Source organism: Pogona vitticeps, chromosome 9 (genome assembly GCF_051106095.1).
Source record: "Pogona vitticeps strain Pit_001003342236 chromosome 9, PviZW2.1, whole genome shotgun sequence".
In the NCBI taxonomy this organism is placed as follows: domain Eukaryota; kingdom Metazoa; phylum Chordata; class Lepidosauria; order Squamata; family Agamidae; genus Pogona; species Pogona vitticeps.
This window is the reverse complement of record NC_135791.1, coordinates 22494665-22511199: the sequence shown is the minus strand read 5'-3', so window position 1 is coordinate 22511199 and position 16535 is coordinate 22494665. Positions and strand designations below refer to the sequence as shown.

General features: G+C 43.2%; 1 protein-coding gene across 6 annotated transcripts in view; it reads right to left on the bottom strand.

Moving 5' to 3' along the window:
- Window positions 1-5477: 5477 nt before the first annotated feature.
- The window catches only part of POU2F2 (POU class 2 homeobox 2), a 107675-nt gene continuing 96617 nt past the window's right edge, over window positions 5478-16535 (bottom strand). For 5 of the 6 annotated variants that reach the window (XM_072980314.2, XM_078380329.1, XM_078380330.1 and 2 more), the window contains 3 exons: window positions 15372-15543; window positions 14494-14567; window positions 5478-10787 (listed from right to left, as the gene is read on the bottom strand). In XM_072980314.2, coding sequence (XP_072836415.1) covers window positions 10438-10787; window positions 14494-14567; window positions 15372-15543 — 596 coding nt within the window. In that variant the 3' untranslated portion in view covers window positions 5478-10437. The remainder of the gene's footprint in view (window positions 10788-14493; window positions 14568-15371; window positions 15544-16535) is intronic. The other variant, XM_078380331.1, reaches the window with a different exon arrangement.

Below are 16535 nucleotides of genomic sequence, written 5' to 3'. Positions count from 1 at the left end.
AGAAACAAGATTTGTCTGTGTCTAAAAGAAGATGTGGGGCACCCCCTTGCTTTAACCACCTGAAGGGGGTCTCCTCTTTTTGTTTCTTTTTTTATTCACCCCCTTTTTTTGCAGAACAAAGAGAGAGAAATAAGGGCTTCTGGCAAAACAACAACTAAGACAACCAAACTCTTGGGGCTACCCCACAACCTGTGGAGTATTTGATTCCCAACAGTGCACTGGTGTCATTACGGCCCCCACACAAGCCACCTGGCCTAGATGCCCTGAGTGGCCTGGGTGGACCATGAAGCTTGGTGACTCCAGTTCCATGGGGGTGATGAATCCATTCCATGTTTTGTTCTTATCTTTACAGCAGCCTGCCAGAGTTCTGAACCTATTTTAAGGGAGGGAGTGTAGAGCTTCTGTGCAAATTAAAACAAATTATATATATATATATATATATATATATTAAAAAAAAGGTGGGGAACCACAGGGTTCTGGGGGGAAGCAAAGCATAGCAAAACTGCCTCCCAACCCCCTAAATGCACCAGAGGACTTTTTCAACCTTATCATTTTCCAAAAAAAAATTTAATTTACATTTGTGAGGGTTGGCTCGATGCCCAGGTAGACTGCATTTTGGCCCCTGAGGCCACATCCAGGCCCCAAGTTGCATGTTGCCGACCTCAGATTCTGAGAAATGCCACCAGGGGGGCTGTGAATTTTGTTGCTGGCACCGTGCAATTACTTTAGAACTTAAGGCGATGACGGGAACCTTTTGTAAAACCACTGTCCTTTTTCAAATACACCCATTTTCTTGACCCAAAGAGCATTTTTCATGACAGCCATCCACCTCCCCTTTTTTCCACCAAGGTAAGGAAATAGGCCCCAGAAGGCAGCTTGAGGGTTGACAGTCATAAATTTATGTAATATGACAGGGTCTTTTTAGAGAGATAATTGCTACATTGGCATCATATAGCGTGGGATATATTTTCTTTTTTAAAATCCATATGAATCCAGAAGACAGTGTGATATAAGAGTTTTGTAAAGCCCAGAACACAGGAGGTATGCTTCTCGTTTCAGAACATTCTAATGATCATGGAGAAACTTTACTAACCAGTGAGATGAATTTATTGGAGAGTCAAGAGGAACCTAGAAACAGTCTATTGTAAACCAGTGAAAATGGAAATAGTCCAGAGTCTGCAGTCCTGGCTAGAGGAGGCAGTAGAAATAATTCGGAAAGCATTATCCTGCTTAATGCAGAACTCCCACAGAATTCCAGATACATGGAATTTCCGCCTTTTAAAGAAACCGAGAGATTAAAACCAGCCTTTCAGTAACTGTAGGGCAAATCAGGAATACACTTCAGCTCGTTGGCAGGAAAATGCATGGCCAAATTAATACAAAATCCACAAACAAATTGCATCATCTTGTTTGATTCAGCACTACAGCACTTTAGTGTTGCTGGGGTATTGCTTATCTACAATCGGGGGCAGAATGAAAATGATGCGTCCCTACAGCACTTTACATAGCCCTATGTTAGCCAGCAAGGGCATCTGCCAGTACTAAGATTCTTCTGTAATGTTTACTCACCTATGCGTTCAGTTTAGTTTTTAAATAAAAAACACCCTGCATTTGGGTTTTTCCATTGTATGCTTTGGCCGTTTTATTATTTCCTGTGCAGGTCTCTGATGTATTAGCCATGACGTGTTGGTGGGGTGCAGCTTTAATTACTGGTTTCCTTGCCTTATTTTTTATTTCCCTTCTTTTGATGCAAACAACTGTTATTCTGCTATTAAAAAAACAAAAGAAGGAGGGGGAATAAAGGAAACTAGTGATTAATCCCTGCCAGCCAACCTCAGCAAAGAACAGACGTTAACTAAGAGACTTCTGAGACTTTTATTAGGAAATTGCGCTGTCTGATTCACAAAGTTTTACAGGGGATCAAGCTGCGATCCTTTCCTATTTTCCCTGGTTTCCCGTCCCCCACAAACCATCTTTTAATGGGGGGGGGGGAGAGAGAAAGGCAACATGACTTTTAATTCTTAGCGCTCGAAGGCTTCCATCTGGAAGCATGTTAATTTGAAAATTAATTACTAATCCCTCTATTGGCATTAAAAAGCAACCAAGACAAGTAAGCATAACTTGTAAGGAACAAAATTTAAATTAAAGACATAGAAGCCTTTAGAAGTTTGAATAGTACTTTGTGACTCCAGCTAACAAGACTGACTGTATAACTGTGTTTTACAGTGGAAAAAAAAGGAACCATAAATCAGGTCTGGAAAAACATAAATAGCACTGGAATGGAGAGATGTTGACAATTAATTATTATTTCTATCCCAAGCTCCACTGAGCAGCGAGTGATAAAAGGACCAGTACGTTTAGGGAAGAATCTTTTAATTAAAGGCACATAGGGCCTTAGAAGTCACCATAGTACTTTATCAGTCTGTGCCAGAAAAGCTGACTCTGGCACCACATGTTACTGTTGAAAAGAAAAGAAAAACACGTGGATAGCACAAGAAGGCAAGAACTCAGCAATGTCACAGAAAGACATGAGCAGCCCACGATTTAAGCAGAACAGTTAACCCCGAACAGTTGGATGCTTCATGGACCATGAGCTTCTGATGCCAAAGCAGGGATCAGGAAAGAGCAATTCCGAGGGAGGAGCAAAGACAGTGTTTGGAAGATGACCAAGATCGTGATCAAGAACGTCTGGGATAACATGGACATATTACACAGCAGTTTAAACAATAACTCTCAACCTTTCGCACTTCATATCCCAGCACACACTTTATCAAAGGAGCCGAATGCCATTGTGACGGAAACAAAACACACTTCTGTGTTTACAAGCATTTCAGTGACTAGACTTACTGTGTCTGGTGAATACATGGGTAGTAGCAATGGGGGGCGGTTAGGAAAAACCTATGTACCCACGGTATAGTAGATGCCCGTTTTAGCTGCCATGGCTCTACCCAATGGGATCCTAAGATTTTGATTTTCATGTTCTCTGCTGTAGTTCAGGAGAATACATCAAGCTGCCCTAACAGATAATTTGAAAGATCTCATCAAAAAGAAGTCCAATGATTCTATAGAATGGACTCACAGTAATTAAAGTGGCATGAAATGTTTGTGTTGTTATAGGGACAGAGATTAGGTATGCCAGAAGGTCACAGGTGGACAATCCTTGGCAGGTAGGGTCAACAGGAGATGGTGCATCATGCTTGAAGGATATTAAGGGAAGGAATCAGAATTCTCAGCAGTTCTTGTGAAAACTATGCACCCCACCTGGATTATTTTTGTATCTATTATCCCATGTATGCCACTGATTTGAGAGCCACCAGTTTAGGTAATCCAGAATCCATGTATGTGACCTAGAATAAGGAGGACTAATTCCTCTATTCTGCAAAGTGGTCAAAGGATTGGAGGCTCTATAGAACAGTCATTCCCAACCCTGGGCTTCCAGATGTTCTTGGACTTCAACTCCCAGAAATCCTGGCCAGCAGAGGTAGTGGTGAAGGCTTCTGGGAGTTGTAGTCCAAGAACATCTGGAGGGCCAAGGTGGGGGACCACTGTTCTAGAATAAAATACCAACTAGGCCCATTCGGATGGAATAAAAGTGCTGATAACCCACGTCCAAGTGCACTACGTTTTCTTTCCTACGTCTAGAAACCAACTTTATTATCTTTACAAGCAAAACTGCAGGCCAGCTTCTTGAAAAGCCATCTTGATTTGAATTTGGTGAGGTCTCCAGAAGTCAAATACAGTAGGACCCACATATCCGCAAGTTCGGTATCTGCGGTTTCACTTCACTGGTATGAAAATATTTAAAATATATATTTTAAAAAAACAGAAAAATACATATTTTCATTTTGTAATTACCAGCGCTGATGACTAGAGGGAGCCAGAGACCATGCTGTGTATACAGGGTTCACTTTATCTGCGGTTTTCAGCATGAATGGGTTTGGAACCGATTGTCCATAGATATGGGAATCCTGCTGTAAAACTGCTTCCAGGATGGCCATCTTGATTTATATTTCGTCAGATCTCCAGGTGGTTTTTGGGCCACCAACTGGTGTTCCTTGATGAAAGCCCCCTACCTCTACATCACTTAGTACAGTGGTGCCTCACTAGACGATGATAATCCGTTCCACTGAAATCGCTGTTTAGCGAAATCATTGTCTAGCGAAAAGCATTTCCCTATTGGAATGCATTGAAACCTGTTTAATGAGTTCCAATGGGGAAGAATCGTCATTGTCTAGCGAAGATCGGCTGTTTAAATAGCTGTCTTGCGAAGCTTAGGTCCCAAAAACACCTGTTTTGCGAGCGTGGAGGGAGCTGTCAAAATCGTTGTCTAGCAAAAATTGGTTTGCAAAGCAAGGACCAAACACTGTCCAGCAAAATTCCCCCATAGGAATCACTGTTTTGCGAATCGCTATAGTGATAGCAAAAATTCAATGCCTAGCGAAAAAACTGTCATGCGGGGTAACTGTCTAGCGAGGTATCACTGTACTATAAAGCTAGCACGGTGAATATCAGCAAACAACTCAGATTCCCCGAGTCCCCTATCCTTTTTATCTCTCTCCTTCTCTGGGATAGTCATGACTCTCCTCCAGCCCCTAGAGATAAAACAGTGTGGTAATGATGTCCGTCCCTTACCCCACACCAAGACCCGATCAATCCTTGCCTAAGAGTGAATGTTGAAGGCAAGGGTCTGGCCGAAGACTTTCCACCCGTAAGTTCTATATTGTGACAGACTGTTGAAGCCAACAGGGCACGGCTGCAGTTCTCCCTTTAACTAAAGAAAACTGGGGAGACCTTTCTTTTTGTCCCACCACCTTCAGTTTTGTTTGGTGGGGACACAGAAGAGGGCTTTCTCTGTGGCTGCTCCCAGACTGTGGAACTCCCTCCCACTGGAGGCCAGCCTGACTCCATCTTTGCTGTCCTTCCTCAAACAGGCAAAGACCTTTCTCTTCAGGCAAGCTTTCCCTGAGTGTCTAGGAAAGGTTTAAAAATAAGATAGTTTGCATTTTGTTGATTCTAAATCTATTTTAGTAATGCTTTACTAAAATTCATTTGTTTAACGTTTGAATAATTCACTTCAGCTTTAACATTGTATTTTAATGATGTAAGCCACTTTGGGCCTTTTCTTAGGAGAAAGGTGGGTTACATTTTTTTAAAATAAATAATAAATAGGATAACTGCTATTTTGTAACTAATAAGCCAGCACAGACAGTGAACTAACAAGCCAGAATGTTTAATGATCAGGCCAAAATGAGTATATGACTTTGGATACTTAATACTGTAGACTTGTTTGCTTCCTATGTGACAGGATTTGAATTTTCCTGAAAACAGAAACCACACATTCTTCATTAATTAGACTGATGAGATTATTATCCCCCCCCCACATTTTAATTTCTTAGATTCAATGCAAGTTTCTTTTCCTCACACACTCCATGGCACGCTTGCCACCATTTAACCAATATAACAGACTTCCGATTCCATTTCATCTCATCTTTGGTTGCAAGATTTTTATTTTCTTTTTTTTTAATTAATTAAAAAAAAGACAGGGAAAAAAACACAAAACCACGACAGAACCAAATAAAAGAACAAATTAAAAAAAATCACTCAGAATATTTGTTACATCATCATCATTATCATCATCATTTTTTTTCAAGTCACTTCTAAGCCCCACAGTTACAAATAAATTAACGAGACAGGATCAGACCCCGGAAGATTAAAAAAAAAATTTAAAAAAGAAAACTGAATTACTAGGAACTAACTACCTTTGGCAAAGTTATCACACGATTTTTCCACTGCTCCCGGGTCGGCTACAGCAACAGGCCAGTCATGTTGAGGTGGTGAGGGTGAGGAACTTGGAGCTGGTGCAGCATCCCTCCTGCCCCACAATATCAAGGCCAACTCATCTGGCCCATTCTCCTTGGGCTACTAAGCCATGAAGTATCATATGAGATTCCTTGTTCTCAAGATCCAGACAGGAATGGCCCAGAAAGGACCCAGGAGAAGACATCAGGAAGGACAGTAAGGAAGAGACATGCGGTCGAGCCATTAGTGGCATCCATGGTCAAGATTTCTAAAGGACACCTGCGTCAGGCGAAAAGAGTCGAAAGGTGCCTTTCTGTGACACAGGTATGCCCTTGGACCGTAGCCGTATTACCGTTTGCCCAGGTGTAAAAGGTGCCTGTTACACTAGGACAGGCCTTCCCCCTTGTGTAAATCAGGCCCACTGAGTTTTGAATGATTCCTTACTGACCTTCTCCAAGTCTCGGGTCCTTTACCTAACCAAGCAGTTTTTCTTTCTTTCCAGGATTGAGGAAAGAGTCTGCGTAGAAAGACATCAGACCTTTAAGAGAATGGATCCGATTTCTCAGGATCTGAGTGGTTTTTTCCTACCGATCTCCCTCCATGGGGTGAGAGATGATGCTGCACCTGATCTCCACCACCCCAAACGGACCCGTCCGGCACACACCCTTAATAAAGCTTTTCTATTTGGTTTATCATTAAAGTATATGAGGTATATGGCGGGCTATCTCCAAAGAGCTTTGTGGTGGATGTCTTGGCACTATACGGGAGCGAGGGGACTAGCCGGCCCTCTCTCCGGCCCTCTCTCCCCCTTGTGCCCTCCCAACCCTGGGTCGGGCACTGGCGTGGAGGCGTGTGAGCAAATATTTGGTTATACAGCTGTACTTTAAAGCTTGTTTCCTTCTTCATTCTAGAAACATCCAGGAGTCAGGGAGGTGGGCAGGAAAGAGAGATGTGACTGCTTTTCAAAGAGGCAGGAGCAGCATTTTCCAACATTTCTTTGCTCTCACGAGCCACTTGGGGAAACACACGGACTAAAAAAGGAAGGCCGGTTACGGCCCGTGAATCACCCTGCTGCATAAAAGCAGGGACCAAATTACACCCCAATACCAAGTCGTTTTGCTGTAAAACGTCAAAAATCGTTTTCCCTCCCCAAGTTGCACATCGAGTCCTTTAAGAAACTCCATGAAATACAGTCACGGGTTTTGGGAAGAGGCGGCAAGGGAAAATGGTGAAGATACCCCATGGCTTGCCCTCTGCCCACGATCGCAAAACCCACCGTCTCTCATTATTTCCATTCCTAAATCTGGAAAGAGGCAATAGGGGTTTACTCCACCCCACCCCAAGCTGAACATAATGAGAGTCTGGTAGTGCTTTTCAGTGTACACCCCTCTGTCTCTTCTACCCAACTTGTCACCTCTGGTCGGGCAGTTGGTTTCCGAACAACAAAAGAGGAACGAGTAGCACCCACACTATCAAGAGTCCTTCCTCTTTCAAAACACCTTCAACTCTCTGAGAAAGGAAACACCCATCCCCTGCTTAACAGCCAACAACGTTCATATACTTCTCATCTTTTCCTTTGTTGGTTTGCTCCCTCCACGCCATTCACCCACCACTCAGCTCCACAGATGGAGATAGGGTCATTTTTGGTCTAGAATCAATTTAAAAAAAACACGTTTTGGTTTTTGTTTCTTTTTTTGTTGATTTTTGTTTAGTTTTTTTTTCCTTTTTTATCTTTTTTTTTGTCGCAAACCCATAGCGTTTGTTTGGTTTTTTTTGTCTTTTTTTTATACAGTAAGAAGCAATAAAGCGGAACATAGACTTTTCTCTATAAAAAAAAATAGAAGGTACCCCCCAAAAGAAGTATTTCTTTTTTTAAAAAAAGAAAAGGAAATAACAAATATCACTAAAACAGTTACATTCCACCTAGTAACACGTTCAGTAGCACATGAGCGAGAGAGACAAGAGAGAGAAGGAAAGAGACATTGACCTCCCAAATGTTTTCTTTCTTTCTTTTTCAGATGTCCGCCATAATCACATGATTTGAATCTAAAAAGAGATGGATAAATACTGCCAGCTCTCTCTCACTCACGCACATAATGGGGTGAAAAAAAAACCTTTTTTTTTTCCAAGTCAGTTTTTTTGAAACTAGGTGTGGTTTTGGAAAGTTTCACAGTATTTTTTTTTCTTTTGTTATCTCAAACCCACCTGAACGCTATAACACAGCAAAAGCAGGAGATAAAATGAGGTCAAGGGTTTTTCCCTCCCTTTAAGAAAGGCTTCAAAGTCCTTTTTTTTTTTAGGTTGCTTGTTTATCTTTTTTTTTTTCCACTTTGTCCTTTTTGTACAATTTTTTGTTTGCTTGCTTGGTTTATTTTCGACCGGATCGCTGTATGCCATGGCTAACTTCCTTCTCTGCAACAGCACGACTTTGGTTCACAGGAGTTGAAAATAAAAGACAAAACATTCAAAGAGCCCCCAAAACAGCAAGTAAAACCCCTTAAAACACATTAAAAGAATCCCAAAGCAACCAGTTTTTAAAAAAGTAAACCAAAAAAAAATGTACAAGAAAAGGTTAAAAACAAAATAAAAAGAGCGTTTTGAGAAGCCGTATTTAAAGCTTTCCAGACTTGTGGGAGGAAGTTTGAGGAGCCTCTGTACTTCGACCTCCCACTCCTATTGATTTGGTTTATTTTTATTTAGTTATTTATTTACGTAGTTATTTATTTATGTCTCTTTGCCACTTATAAAATTTTGGCTTCTCAACGCAACTTTCCATGAGGTATTTTTGTTCAGAACAGAGAAAGATGGTTGAGCCATTTGTCTAACCAGAGAAAGTAAAGATTTCCCCTTTATTCCCACATGTCTTCATCCTTTCTTCTTTAATTACAGTTTTTTTTTTGTTTGCTTGTTTTAGGTTTCTTTGTTCACTTGGTAGGTTCTTTTTGGTTAAAAGTTTTTCTCTCGCCTCGGAGTCTCTGCAATATCCACATAAAAGGGGGCATTTTCTCCCTTTTTTGCAGTTTTCTCTTATTTTTTTTCCCCCAGCGGTCTTCATTTTGTTATTTTCTGTAGTGATATCTATCAATTTTTGGTTTTTTTTTCTTTCCTGGAAAATGTAAAGAATACTGAAATTCCTGTTTTTTTGTGTTTTTTTGTTTTGGTTTTTGTCAGGCACTGGAATATGAGTATTTTTTTTTCAGAACACAGATACAAAAATAATAAAAATTACACATCCCCTGTTTTCAGAAAAATAACCCCTGATATTAATCCCAGGCGAAAATCAACTTTTAAAAGGAAAACAAGTTGACAAGATAAATAGGGGGGAAATTAATAAAACCGGGAAAGAAAATGTTCAAGTTGAAATAACAAAACATACATGTGTTTAGTACTCCCTATCCTGAAAAGAGCTGAAGATTGAGATTTTCAAGGCCTCCTGCACTGGGATTTATATTTACATTTTGTACGGGGGGGGGGGGCAGCTCAGCAGGTGGTAATATTACCCCTAATGAATTTACTTAATTAAATTCCTGTTGGAGCACAATAGTGGAGGTGATGTAGACAAAATACCACCAGGGCTCCATCTTTGTTCGATACCTTATATACCATAAGTCAGAACTGTAGGGTGGGAAATGGTATAAATAGTTTCTTTTTCCCATTTCCCTCTTATTTTATGAAGCTCATTGTGCAAACAGGTAGAAGTTCGGATGCAAAAGTCATCGCAGGACGTCAAATTAGGAAACCAGTTTCTGTAACGGGGGAAACGTGGTGCCCAATTCCCAACAGTGCCTTTGAAAATCCTAGCCTTCAAATCTAAGGAGAATCTCCACAAAATGATAAAAGCTTCTTATTTGTTTCTTATTCACAAGAAAAAAAAGAAAGAGGGGGGGGAAGCAATTAACATTTTTTAAAAGAATATTTATAGCATGAACCTGAAATTAAACCAACCCAACCCTCCCCTACCAACCCTTCTAGATCCCAAAGAAAAGAAAAAGAATAAATAAGAATAAATAAAAAGAGTTTTTGAAAGACATTCGACCAGACACAGAAGTTAGAAAAGTCTGTAAAAAGCTTTGGGTGAAGCTAGGACTGGTGATTTTTTGGTGTGAGATTGATTTCCCCTTAAGGATTTTAAAGGTGTTTTTTTCTTTTTCTTTTTTCTTTTTTTCTCTTTTTTTTTTTTACAAAAAAAGAATAGTAAACCTCTCCCCATTTCTTTGTTTCCTTTCTGGTACTGTCCAGGAAACTAGCAGATGAAAAATAAAGAGAAATGAATTAAAGAGCGATATCCCAAATAAAGGACTGGCAGCCACCTTTTTTTGCAAAGTGTTTTGTTTTGAGTATCAGAGAGGAAAAAGAAAAAAGGAAAAAAAACGAACGCCAAGAGTTTGGGGAATTCTTTTTGGTTTCTTCCGATAGTCCCTTTTTGCTTTGCTTTGTTTGGTTCCTTTGGGTTATTTTTTTGGTTGGTTTTTCGTTTGGCTGTTGCTGACAATTTTTTTTTTGTTTGGTTTGGTTCTCTCTTTTATTTTTTATTATTATTATTATTTTTGGTTTCACTTGTTGGTTTTGTAGGTCCGCTCTTTGCCACCCCCACCATGTCAGGAAAGGCAGTGAGAAGGCTGCTGGATCCTCAGCCCTTTACTCCGTCTTGGCATCTGGGTCGGTGGATCCGGGACCAGCCTGCCCCAGAGTCTGCGCCACGTCACTGGAGGAACTGCATGAGGAACAGGAGGAGGAGGAAGAGGAGGAAGAAGAGGAGGAGGTCAGGGTAGGAGACTTGCTGGGCATGGAGGCAGCCACGGCAGCAGCTGCCGAGACCAGCCCCACACCTCCCGGGGTAGCACTCAGCAAGGGCAGGCCTGCGTGGTTGAGGAAGAGCGGCGAAGTCACGATGCTCTGGCTCCCGGTTGTGCCTGCGGTGGTACCCAACACCAAGTTGCCACTTGCATCAAGGCTGGTAATCGGCAGACTTCCACCACTGGCCAGGGCTACAGAGAGGGAGGGAGAAACACCAGTTAGGGTCCAGCATGCACCTGCTTGTTCTCTGGGACAACTGGCCCAGAGAAACCAGTGAGCCCTTATGGCTCCTCCTTTGAAGGGGTCATCTCATGTTAGACCTGGGCTCGAAAATCATGTGGCCTGTAGGCCCACGTGACACACCCTGCTCCCATGCAGTAATTTTTGTTTCAGGCCCTGGAGAAAGGGGGAAATTTTGCTCAATTCGCAGCCCTCCCCAGCAAAAACATGAGAGAGCCATGCCTCTGAGCATCACCGTCTCCTCTAAGGAAAAAAAATGTGCCTGCTGAATCCCCACACCGTTTCAGCAAATTAAAAAACAAATCAAAAGAAAAAACCCGTTTTAAAAAAAACTAGACTTAAAGAAAACCCTTAAAGTCATTTTCTAGTTACAGTGGTGCCTCTCTAGATGATGATAATCCATTCCACTGAAATCGTTGTTTAGCGAAATCATTGTCTAGCAAAAAACATTTCCCCATTGGAATGCATTGAAACCTGTTTAATGCATTCCAATGGGGAAGAATCATCATTTTCTAGCGAAGATTGGCCATAGGAAAGCCACTTTGCGAACCGCCGATCAGCTGTTTAAATCGTTGTCTTGCGAAGCTTAGGTCCGCGAGCGCGGAGGGAGCAGTCAAAATCGTCGTCTAGAGAAAATCAGTTTGCGAAGCAGGGACCAAATACTGTCCAGCGAAATTCCCCCATAGGAATCACTGTTTTGCGAATCGCTATAGCGATCGCAAAAAGCCAATGTCTAGCGAAAAAAACTGTCATGCGGGGTAAACTGTCTAGTGAGGCACCACTGTATTTGTGAAGAGGGCTGCAGCTTGGTGATACAGCATAAGCATTACATGGGAAAGTTTGCAGGCTCAATCTCAAGCATCTCCAAATAGGGACAAGAAATAATCCTGCCCAATATTTTGGAAGACGAGGACTGCCAGCAGGAGTCGGTAATACTGGGCTAGATAAAGGTCTGAGTCAATAGAAGGCAAATCCCTACGTTCCTACATTCACTTCTGGGTTTATACAGAGAGGATGGCCCCAGGACCTCCAAAGTTTTTCCCACCTCTGTATTAGCTCATTCTTGTATCTTCAGCTGCCGCTTGGCAGCTATACATGTAACGGGCGGGCGGCCCCACTGCTGAAATGGCATTGCCCCACAGCTCTGCTACACCTCACCACCTCCCTCCCCCAAACACATTTCGTACAGAAAAGACAGAACAGTGCATAGCAAGAGAGGATGAACGAGGAAGGATTAGCAGGCATGATGTGGAAGATGGGCATTATGAAACATGAGGCTTTCTACTGCTATAGACAGGCTGAGGAATGGATGGAGATGTGACCTCAAGAGGAAGGAAAGCAGGCTCTGTGGGACTCCACTGGCTTGCAGCACTCTTGCACATTCACGCCACATTTGCACAGCACTTCTTGCACATCTTCACTTGGACATACAGTGGTGCCCCGCATAGCGAGGTTAATCCGTTCCGGATTAACCCTCGCTATGCGGAATCGTCGCTAAACGGGTAGGGAAAACGTATTGAAACGCATTAAACTTAGTTTAATGCGTTCCAATACCTTGCTTACTTATCCGTTCAGCGAGGATTCCCCTTGCCGGCAGCCATTTTCGTGCCCTCGCTAAGCGAGGGCAGGGCGTGAAAACGGCTGCCGGCAGCCATTTCCGGGCTTCCGGCGGCCATTTTGGAGCCGCCGAAAAGCTGTTCGGCGGCTCCAAAATGGCCGCCGCAATACCCGATCTTCGCAATGCGGGTTTTCCCCATTGCGAAGATCGGGTATGTTTCCGTATAGCAATCCCGAAAAAGGGATCGCTATATGGAAACATCGCTATACGGTGCACTGGCTAAGCGAGGCACCACTGTATACAAGTTTTATTCTTCAAGTTGGAAAAGAAGGACCTACACAGAGGCATTTTGGGAGCCAGGACAGCTCATGAGAAGATCTGCGGCTCTTTGGTAGAACATATCCTTTGCCTACAGAAGGTCTCCAGGGTTTATTTCCTGGTTCCTTTTCTGCAGCACGACTTCAAATATTCTCAGCGTATTGGAAAACCCTCTGCTTGGAGACCAAAAGCGGAATGGACAATGCCAGACTCAACAGAACTCTTGATCTTGCTCCATAGACGGAAGCCTTCTCTCTCTCTCTGTCATGTGCGTCTTCACCAGCTGAGCAAAGCCTTACCAGCCATGTAGTGGGGTTCAGCGCGCTCCTTTTCTGCCAAGGAACCGGTTGCATCTTATTTAAGAGCAGCAGCAGAGATGGGAATAGCACAAAATATGAGTCCTTGCTATCAGATTGACATTTAGATCTTATGAATCTATGGTATCGTGTTCTGCATGGAGGACTTGGAACAGCATCTAGTGTGGCTGAGAAGGCCAATTCGAGAGTGACAATCCCTTCCAAACTGAAGACAAATCCAATCCGTCCCCTGTCTAGCTCCCTGGTTTTGCTGCTTTCATGACTGCCTCTTTGCCTCAGCCTGCTGGACGAGGGCCTCTTCAAATTGGGAGAGGCCGTGATGCACCGAATGCCTCCAGGCTGAACACTCAGATATCAGGGTTTCCCATCTGTTGAGATCCATTTCCAAGGCCTTATCCTTGTATCGCAGCTGTGGTCTCCCTCTGGGGCGATTTCCCTGCACTAATTCTCCATACAGGAGATCCTTTGGAATCTGACCATCAGCCATTCTTGCAGCATGCCCGAACCAACGTAGGCGTCGCTGTTTCAGTAGTGTATACATGCTAAAAATTCCAGCTCGATCTAGGACTACTCTATTTGGAACTTTGTCCTGCCAGGTGATACCAAAAATGTGTTGGAGGCAATGCATATGGAACGTGTTCAGCTTTCTCTCCTGCCGTGCATGAAGGGTCCAGGACTCACTGCAGTACAGGAGTGTGCTTAACCATAAATGCCATCTACCTTGGGAAGTTCAAGGATTCAAACCTGCCTGGAGGTTCTGATAACTTGAATAGTAACCTGTCTCAAGGTAAGATGTAGTAAGGATGTAGTGGTCTGCACTTTCTCAAAACCGGGCCTCCAGGTCACCTTTCTGGAGATGCCATAAAAGTTCAAAAAAAGCCCTCTACATTCACACAAATTAGCCAAATCTTTGTTGCATAGTTGTCTTGGCACAGCAGGAATGATGCCTCTGGCAAGTGGCAAATTGCCACTAATTAAAGAGTCCCTGCTTTAATGCCAGGTTGTGGGGCACTTCTTATTGTCCGTGAGATGGAGACAACTCAAAAGCAATTGAGGACTTTCCATAGGTCTTTCCAGACCATGTCTGCCGTGGCACATATTGAGTATCACCTAAAAACAAAGCAAATCAGCTGTTCTGTTTTAAAGAATGTTTTTCTCTTATGCAGATTTCACTGATTCACGGAGTAAAATGATAAGTAATCATTTACATTAGGAATCAGTTAATGTATCTTCTGTCAGATGACAAATTTAATGTAGAGCCAGGCATGGGAGCACTCTCAGAATTTCCCACATCCTCAGGATAGTTTCTCCAGATATTCACCATTCCGTTTTGTGCACATCACACACAGACTTACATTCATGCCTTTTGCAATGCACGGAGACAAAATGCTCACTCTTTGCGCAGACAGGCCAGTGGAGTGAATGGGAGCAATGAAATAGTGTGTGATCTTTTCTTCCACAAACCTTGTATGGTGGCCAGCGGGTTGGTGGCCATTAGCGCTGGGTTTAACCCTGCATTCACCCCTAGCACTGTGCTTCTGAAATCAAACCAGATGCAAGCAAGTTAAAGGGAAGGAGAGGGGTCTATAATGGGAAACATAAAAGTAGGGAGGGATGGCAATGCTTTTCAATATCCTTTTCGAAAGAATTTACCAACATCTCTAAACGTCTTCCGATTCAGAACAGAAACAGTGACATTGTTAAAATTCTCAGGTCTCTGACTGTCAAACCCTGTCAGTGTGCTGAACTGCAGTATAAAATCTTTTCTTTTTCTGAGAAATTCCTCATCCACAAGGCAAACATACTTAGCTGTCTCCAAGATAGCTAGCTATACATGTGTTGAATTAAGCTGGTGCAAATGGAAGATAATTTTATTATTGAAGAATTTATCAAAGTTCATTTCTTCATATTTTGAATGGAAAGACCCCGACATTTTAAAAAATGGGGTGTGGAGAAAGCAAAAAACTGCTAGATTTCCTGGCACCTCCACCCTACCGTAATTCCCATCTCCTCTCCCCAAGTTAACCAGGACTGTAGTACCAAAACACATCTCAAAATGCTTTGATGGACATCCATATCAGGGGGTTCCACTATCTTTGGTCAGTTCTAATTCCCTTATAGTTTTGGAATTTATTTAATTAATTAATTAATAGATTTCTATCCCGCCCTTTTAGACAAAGTTTACTCCGGGCGGGTAACCCCCTTTGTGTGAACCTATCGGCAACCCCTTCAAAGCTGGCTCTTTTCAATCCTTTGGGACTGGTGAGCCTCAGACCATCCTTGGACCAGTTGGACCAGCTCAAGAACCTGAACACGTACCATTTTTCTTTCCCACCACTTACCCCGTACTAGGATTCAGGCTTTGCAAGCTGATCGCTGGGTGACTGGTGCTCTGGGGGCTGGGATTTGTGCTGTTGCTCGGGGGAGGTGTGACAGAGTTGAGGGTGGTGCCCCCAGCTCCCACCGCTGTCCGGCTGGGGGTCAGGGAGCAGATTGTTGGGGACAAGGTAGTAACTGTACAAAGGAAGGGCAAAGGAGGTTAAATAAGGTCTACTCTGACAGTAGTCCCGACACGGGCCCACAAACCCCGCTGACCACTGATAGTCACCGCCAATCCTGCCTCTCATTCACTATTAAGAACATCATCTCTAAAATTGTGCTGAGCTTTGAAGGTGCACAACCCGATGCGATGCATCAGTGTCCCAGGAAAGATACGTGTGCGTGGATGCAGTTTTGGGGATGCGGCGTACTGTGCTAATGCTTCTAGCAAGCACAGTCGAACTCCCCATCAATCTCTTTTGTTCAGGAAGGATCTGTGAGCTTCTCCGTGAAGCTAGAGGCTGGCTTCTTACCCTCACTAAAGGGTGTCTCCCGTTAGAACGCAGAGCACGGCTGACTCCTTCCTCTCCACTTCCCAAATGCTTCCTTCATTCCCAGCATGGCTCTTTGGTGGCATGTTTTATGTATGGGAAGCAGTTGGCTGAAAGGGTGCTACAAGCAGTCAGATACAACCCTGATTCTATCCTTCCTCTGTCTGAGAACATTCACTGTGGTCACTTCACCCTCCCATCCTCCCTGTTCCAAGAGTCCAGTGTCCTAGGTTGGGGAAGGAGAATAGGAACCGAGGGGTCATGGGCCCTCCGGAAACGGCAGTGGAGCATGTTTCTGTGTTTACATGAGCAACCCTTGACTGCAACCATGTAACGGCACCATGCTGCCCTGAACACTTCTGATACTCTCAGATATCAGCAGCTGAGCAGGATCAGGCCTGGTTAGTTCCTGGATGGAAAACCAACTTGGAATAGCAGGAATCTCCCGCCTCACATCCTTGCAAACGGCTTAACTGACAATAGTGGTATAGGTGGACCAATGATATAGCTCCATATAAAGCAACTTGCTGTGTTCCTGCACCTGCTGGTAAATACTGTATGCACAAGGCATTGTTTCCTCACATGGAACTTTTAGCCTACTTCCTTGTAATACTTGGTGCCTTTTCCACCAGGAGT